The 8,323-nt window shown below is 33.7% G+C and overlaps 1 protein-coding gene and 1 pseudogene across 1 annotated transcript; one reads left to right on the forward strand and one right to left on the reverse strand.

Annotated features, from left to right (window-relative positions):
- Positions 1-1,144: 1,144 nt before the first annotated feature.
- LOC114322963 (uncharacterized) lies at positions 1,145-4,091 on the forward strand. The gene is made up of 3 exons (XM_082889728.1): positions 1,145-1,472; positions 1,820-1,975; positions 3,748-4,091. Exons 1-3 carry the CDS (start codon positions 1,286-1,288, stop codon positions 3,765-3,767), a joined length of 363 nt encoding a protein of 120 aa, XP_082745854.1. The 5' UTR covers positions 1,145-1,285; the 3' UTR covers positions 3,768-4,091.
- A 2,798-nt stretch (positions 4,092-6,889) lies between these two features.
- On the reverse strand, positions 6,890-8,044 carry LOC145800001 (protein FAR-RED IMPAIRED RESPONSE 1 pseudogene; annotated as a pseudogene).
- Between the last annotated feature and the right edge of the window lie 279 nt (positions 8,045-8,323).

The raw sequence follows: 8,323 nt of genomic DNA on the forward strand, positions 1-8,323 counted from the left end.
CTTTTCAATACAATAACTCAACTAAAAAATATCTTATCTTCTCAAACACAAAAACTAAAATAGCCACTAAAATAGTCAAATAGCCAAATAACTTACTAAAATAACCACTTCCCAAACGAGACCATAATATTTTCTTTGTCGAAAAGTGTAACAAATAAGAACTATCCTCATCCATGTAGACCTCAATATTAAAGATTGAATAAAACAAAATAAAACTTCTTATCCAAAAACCCAACAAAATAGAAACATCATAATTACTAAAATAGATATATACGGAAAATGAATATTAAATAAAAAAAATTACAATGTAAAAATTAATAAATAATATTCAAATATAAAAAATTACCTTTTGAAATTCCGGGAGGCTCTCACAATTGAATTTGGGGTGATTGATGTGTTCCCTTGCACAGCAATCACGATTATGCAGATAAATGGATCTATTTTGGGTTCATTTTGGTGACTGCTCTCTTTTGATAGTATATCGAGTAAAATATATTTATAAAAAATAAATTAATTAAATATTATTAATTTTTTCATTCATTTATATTTGTATCTAAAAAAATAAATAGTAATAATAATTTAAAGAATTAAAATGAATACTAACGTGAGTAGATGAAAACGTTAACGATATTTAATTAATTTAATTTTTTTTATAAGTATATTTTATTAAATATACTTTAAAAATATGAATAATTCAAACCATTTAAATGAGTGAAAATAAATTAATTTAACTACACAATAATAATTAGAAAAATGCTTGGGAGCACTAATCCCACTAATTAGGTGGCAGTGGGTTCCACCATTACTGATGTGATGTTTTGGTCTTAGAGTTGTATTTTTTTTTTTTTACTTTTTTAATATATTAGTACTATTAGTGGTGATATTTCTAATGAGATGAATTATTGTTGTAATAATTATTGTGCAAGGAGAACAACAGTCACCCAAGTCCCTCTCAATACTATTCGGCCAAATCTATAAGGACACATGGCGTGTCACAGTCTAATGGCAGAAGAAGTACAGATGATATTTTTTTTCTTTATTTTTGGCTAATTGGGCAATCAAACCTACATTTACACGACATCACCAATAAAGGTTTGAAAAATGCTCCCGACCTCTAAACCTTCACCTCTAAACCTTCACCACTAAATTAGCACTAATGACGTGGCTGGCTTACGTGGAAAACGGATACAAACTCGCCCATTTCCCCTCCTTATTATTTCAAATTTCAAATTCATTTTGAACACACAATACATTTGCAGACTCACTCTATTCTTCCTTCTCTTCTATGTTATGCCTCTCCTTGGCGACCTCCTGCAACCCGATCGGACGAGTGCGGCTCTCCAACCCCGGCGACGACGCAACTTCTACAACCCCGGCGACCCGACGAGCGCAGCTTCTGACGACCAACGACGACCGAGTCTCTCTCCGTCTTCGCACCGGACTCGCTTCTCTCGACAGATCTGTGTGCACAAGTCAGTGAAATAATTTCTCTCTCTCTCTCTCTCTCTCTCTCTCTCTCTCTCTCTATATATATATATATATATATATGCCTTAAATTGTTGAAGACAGATTGTGACTTTGACTTTGATTTCACTTTGATTTCATCTATATATATATATATATATATGCCCTAATTTGTAAAACACAGACTGAGTTGAATTCATAGTAATGAGATTTTCATTTGTCTTCTAAATTCAACCATCCAAATATATCAGAAGAGAAATTAATAGATAATGATTTAAAGATTGCTGATAGTGTGTAACTTGAAATAAATTTGAATGTGTATTTTTCTGACTCAATTTTTTTGGATGTATAACAGGAATTACGGACATTGAGATTCACTTTCTCCAAATTAAGTTCACAGCTATTGGAGTTTACTTGGACTCTGAAATTGTGGGACATTTGCAGCAGTGGAAGGGCAAAACAGGAAAGGACCTAACTGAAGATGATGACTTCTTTGAGGCCCTCATTTCTGGTATGATTTTCAGTTCTACTATTTAAAAAGTAACATTATATTCATAAATCTTAGTTATTGTTAAGAATTTCTATTATACTTTATAAGATTGTTATGAGAATATGATTAGTCTTAAGCTTCCAGATTCATTAAATTGGTCAGAAAATTTGATGTCATGATGGTAAATTCAACATTGCTAACACTTTCTTGCTAAAAACATGGATATGCAAAAATATATGGTTTTATATAATTATGATATGTCATTATGTCATATATGAATATATCATTCACAAATAAAATAATAATAATAAAGTGAAATCTAAAATTATTTTCTATAAGTCTGTATTAATTTTCTTTTATCTTTGTATCCTAAAATAACTATTTCAAACTTTAGAATATTAGGTGTTTGAGGACAAGCTAAAAAAGTCAACTTTTGGCTTTAAAAAAATCAAAAAGTTGCTAAATTGTTTGTCATCAACTTAAAAATGCAGATATTACATGACTTTTTCACACAAAAAAAACTTGTTTAGCAACTTCCCAAACTCATTAGCTGTTTTAGCTCCTAAGAAAGTTAAAAGGCCATTAGTTTCATTTGTGTCAATCGATGAATTTGTATGTTTCCCCATGTGTTTGAAGAGTGTCTTGTAAATAATTTTTAACAATAATTGGACGCATTTAGACAAGTGCCCGACCAATACATGTCTGGAAGTAGCTGATGAGAGTCTTTATCCAACACAAACACGACACCGACATACCACTTTTTAAAAAGTGTCTGTACTTCTTACCTTTTCTGATAGTTGCTTTTGAGTTAATGCTACCTTAAGGTCTCAGTTTTTACGAAATTGGTTCTTGGCCATGTGGTTGAAGTTGAACTCTTTTTAATTCAAATTTGCAACACCAGTTGAGAATTTCTTGAGAGTTGTGGTGATCAAGGAGATCAAAGGTTCTCAGTATGGAGTGCAGCTAGAGAGTGCAGTGAGGGACCGATCAAAGGTTCTCAATTTGGTTCACTAAATGTGAAATAATATATACAATCAAACCTTTACGAACCAACAAGGGAACACAACTAAAATTACCTCAAAAGGATGTTTCAGGTCTCCAAAACCATTCAGTTTGTCGTATACAAAGTAAAGTAGAGAAACAATTCTGGATAAAATGGAATAATATTCAGAAACTACAAAGTGAAAATTAAAAATAAATAAATGAATAAGCTTTTCTGTAATATGTTCAATCTTCAATGTGTCTAATATGTGCCCTAAAATTCATTTCAGATGCAAAGAGCATATCTCCTTGAAAAAGTCAGTTGCCCCTCTCATCTTTCAAATGTTTCTATTACATGCTTCCATTTGTATTGATTTATTAGAATTTCCAGTCCAAACATTTGATAACTGTTCTAATAAAAAACAAAGCTTGTGGAATTATTACTTATTAAACAAAATAATAGGGATTTATGTATCTTTGATGACTGATTTATTCATTATTTAACATAAACACTTTTGACATTTGTGATGAAATGACTTTTGATGGACAAAACAGTATTTTGTATGTTCAGAACAGTGTAACTTATAGACTGAGTAAGTTTTTTCATGCTGAAGTAGGTTTAACCTAACCATATCCAAGCTTGACTTGCTATATTTTTTTGCAAGTTCAAGCTTGGTGTTACATCAATGTAGGACTGCTTTAGGGAACTTGGGCTATGCTGCCTATATTAGGTATTACGGTGGGTTTTGGTTTCAAAATGTAGATTTATAGGTGATCATGTCAACTTCATATTTCGCTTCATATTTTTGCAGATGTCAACTTCAAGTGTTAATTCACAACGTAGGGAGGAAGGGCAAGTGCGAATGGACAATACACCAACTGTCACCGAACAACTTCAAAGCGTAGGCGAACATCTTCGATTTCAAAGCGAACAACATCAATTTCAGAACGCGCAGATGCAAAAATTACAAAGGGGCATAAATAGAAATTCGTGTTGTATTAATGGGATCTTCATCTTGCTTGTAATTGATGTTATATTAATAATGAAGATGTAATAATTTGTATTCAAGTTAGAACATGTAATTGGTGTTGTATTAATTATAAAGATGATATGTATGAAGCTTTATGATATATTACAATTATGGATTAAGAAGTATGAATATGTAATCATGTGGATTGTTTGTTATCTGCTTGGAACTTTGAAAGTTATTTGTTTGTCTGCTTGAACACATATTATGAACATATTTTGAACAGATTTTGGACAGATTTTAGGCTGATTTCGGACAGATTTTGGTCTGATTTCGGACTGATTTTGGGCTGATTTTCGACATATTTTGGACTGATTTTGGGTTGATTGTAGGCTGATTTTGGACAGATTTTGGGATGATTTTGGACTGATTGTAGGCTGATTTTGGGTTGATTTTGGACAGATTTTAGGCGGATTTTGGACAGATTTTGGAATGATTTTGGACTGATTTTAGGCTGCTTTTGGGCACATTTTGGACTGATTTAGAACATAGATTCTGTTTGTCTGGTGCTTCACAGATTTTTGCATACATTGTTGTGTATTTGAACATACATTGTTGTGTATTTTAACACAGGTGCTTCACAGCTTTGTCTTCATTGTTAACACAGATAATTGACAGATTGTGAACACAATTGAATCACATTGTTGACAGATTTGGACACATATGGACATAGGTTCAACACATTTTCAACACAGATTTGGACACATTGACAGATTGACAGGTTGTTGAAGACAGATTTTTGCACACAGGTTTTTTAACACAGTTTTGAAGACAGATTGTTTGAACACTGGTTTTTCAAACACTGGTTTTTCAAACAATTTTGAAGACATTTCTGCACACAGGTTTTGCAAGACAGATTCAAATACAGGTTTTGATTCACATTGTTTCACACAGATTTTTTCAACACTGGTTTTTCAGTGTTGAAGACTTTTGTTTTCACACAGGTTTTCCAAGGCAGATTCGAAGATAGGTTTTTTTCACATAGTTTTGAACACAGAGTTTTGTACATAGGTTTTTGAAGAAAGATTTTTTGAACACTGGTTTTTCACACAGTTTTGAGAACATATTTTTTCCACACTGGTTTTTCAAGATAGATTTGAAGACAGGTTTTTAACAGATTTGTAACAGCTTTTTTCACACAGATTTGGAACACATGTAGTAGATAGAGCACAAATATAACAACATCAATTGGGAACATTAACTATAACAACAAAGTAGGGAACAACATCAATTTGTTCTCAACCAAAAAATAAAGAAACTGAACAATCCAAAAATATATTAAATAAATTATCCAAAACAAAATAAAATCCAAGTTTAGTCACATAAAAGGCATTACAATTACAAGTTTCCAACTAACGAAAACTACCGCCACGGTCATTGTGGTTCATTTGTACATTGAAGTCAACAAATGAAGATGGTACAGCTCCATAAATTTGATGCGTAGCAGTCATAGATTGTTGAGTTCTCGTAAATCCCGGTGTGCCTCCAATACAGTCCGACGGGGTAAGCGATGTGCCAACTCCATATATCTGAGTTGGGGCATTTATGAAACTTTGTCTTCTCATAATGTCCACACTTGCCGGGGTGAGAGATGTGCCTCCAATAGCATTGGCCATGCGTCCCTATTCAATTAAAATGAAATGTTAAAATAAATTGTAAAATAACATAAATTGTTGAATGTAAATTCGTATGATGTACACGTACCGGCACACATAAACTATTTTCCATGCCAACCATACAAGGATAAAGCTCTCTACGTACACTATGTTCAGGTTGAGATTGACATTGACCTTCACCTTCACCTTCACCTCCAAGCACCTTAGTACCCTATATTCATAAAAGTTCATGAATGCTTCAATTGTATGACATGATTACAATAAAATATGAGTTGAATAGAGAGTAATGAATACCAATGTACCTTTGATTTGTTATGTTTTCTTTTGCTTGCCTTCAACCGATTCACTATTTGATCTACTTTGGCGACCTTTCTTTTAGTAACTGGACGACCTTTTCGCCGAGCAACCAAAGGACTAAGCAACTTGGTATGACTGATTGTCTGTCTATTAATGCTGCCAATTGGGGAAGATGGTACATTACTAGTAATAGGTGGTACATTACTAGTCGAAGGTGCTACATTACTCCCACCACCTTCATCATCTTTCATCACTTTTGCCTTGATTTCATCCAACCCACGGTCGATAAGTTTTATTTTCCCTTCACAGTTCCCAGCAAATTGTACAATGCCAACCAATTTTCTATTCATCTTCTCATACACCTTTGCATTGAAATCATCCCCAAAGCCAGTGTATGTGGTTTTTATGCATGTGTACCCTCTATCCAAATCTTTTCGCCATCGTGGTAGAATGTATTTATGTGGAACCTCATTTATGCATCTTGCAATGAGCACAACGAGTGAGTGAGCACACATGATGCCCCTAAATTCAAACAACCGGCACATACATTGCACATCAAATTCGGTCGAATTATAATAGACAACAAAGTCCACATGCTTCATCTTCCCAAAAAGTACCATAGCTTCCTTTACAAAATATGTACAAATTGAACCCTCTTCTTTGACCAGAAACGGCTGACAATAAACTAATCTCTTCATCTCTACTTGAACTTCTTTGAATTTTGCATTGGTGTAGGCATCCTGAAATTGCTTCTCAAAACCATACACAGTTAGGCAATCAAAGACTTTGTGCCGAGACTTGAAGTCAGCTTTCTTCTCTTTCTCTACCTTACTTCTCAAGGCATTGTCATATTGTTCAACAAATTGTTTTAATGTAGTCTTTGGGTTGACATATCCATCAAAAAAGGCATTCATACTCTCACTTCGTTGTGTCGTTGACATGCCAGCCCAAAAAATATCTTTGACATAAACAGGAACCCATCGCTGTCGCTCATCATATAACACCCCCAACCATTAATTCTCATAAAGATTGAATTTTGCAATCATCTCTTTCCATTTCATCTCGAATTCATCTTTTGTGAATGTGTCATACACTGCATTTTGCAAATCCATCTTCATGGATTCATATTGGGAATACCCTTTCAATTTCTCCGGAATTTTCTTCATGATATGCCATAAACACCATCGATGTCGAGTATTGGGGAAGACAATTTCTATCGCATTTTGCATAGCTTTGCACTGATCAGTTATTATAGCTTTTGGGGGATGATCTGACATGCAATTTAACCATGATTTGAATAGCCAAACAAATGTATCAGTGTCTTCACTAGATAACAGCCCACAACCAAGCAAAATCGACTGTCCATGGTGGTTAACTCCTACAAACGGAGCAAATGGCATATCATATTTATTAGTGAGGTAAGTTGTGTCAAATGAAACAACATCTCCAAATTCTTTGTAAGCCGCTCGACTCATTGCGTCCGCCCAAAACAAGTTTCTTATGCGAAAGTCAGTATCAACATCAATCATATAATAGAAACTCGAATTTTGTGCATGCATCCTCAAAAAATATTTTTGAAGTGCATCGGAATCTCCTTCTCCAAGCCTTAATTTTCTAGCTCTGTCAATGTAATTTCGTGCATCTCGCTCATCAAATGTTAATGACTCATAACCCCCAGCTTCAACAACCATTGAGTGATAATTTCTAGACACCCCAATCCCTGCTTGGTCATTAATTTCTAATCTTCTCTTCACAGGAGTAAGAATCTTCTTATTCATTGCAAAATGACGTGAGTCGGTGGGAATCAAGTCATGGTTATGGTCAAGGTTAACTGTGGTTAACATAAATCTCCCATCCATTTGTAAGGTTGCCCGTACCCTTGCTTTACAATCAATTTTTGTAGACAAAGATGGCTTTAGAGGGTTTACTTCTGATTTTTTGATTCTCTTTCCCGATCGAGAACATTCAATCCCAAAATATCTTAATTCCCCATCATCGCCACAAACTTGAGTTTTATAAGCTATGGAAAATCCAACATGTTTAGCATATTTGGCATAAAATGAATGCACTTCTTGCTTTGAGCTAAAACACATACCCCTCTTCGGTTCCTCAACTTCTTCACTCTCATTTAATAAAGGATTCTCAGCACTGTTCGAACCATTCTCCATTCCTGCTCATTCAAAAATACCATATGAAATCAAATGATTTAATAGATTAATAGAATAATAGAACCAAGCTATTATGTTATTACTCTGTTATACTTACACATATACACACAGATTAACAATGCAAGCTCTTGAACAAATTATAACATATTACCCTTTCAAGAGACTATAACATATTACTCTTTCAAAAATTAACAGAGCTTCAAATTGTAGCAATTTCTAATCTGTAAGAGCTTGAAATTCTAACAATTACCAGATTAACAGATTATAATAATTTCTAAC

Source organism: Camellia sinensis, chromosome 9 (genome assembly GCF_055761805.1).
Source record: "Camellia sinensis isolate YWXY chromosome 9, ASM5576180v1, whole genome shotgun sequence".
Lineage (NCBI taxonomy): Eukaryota > Viridiplantae > Streptophyta > Magnoliopsida > Ericales > Theaceae > Camellia > Camellia sinensis.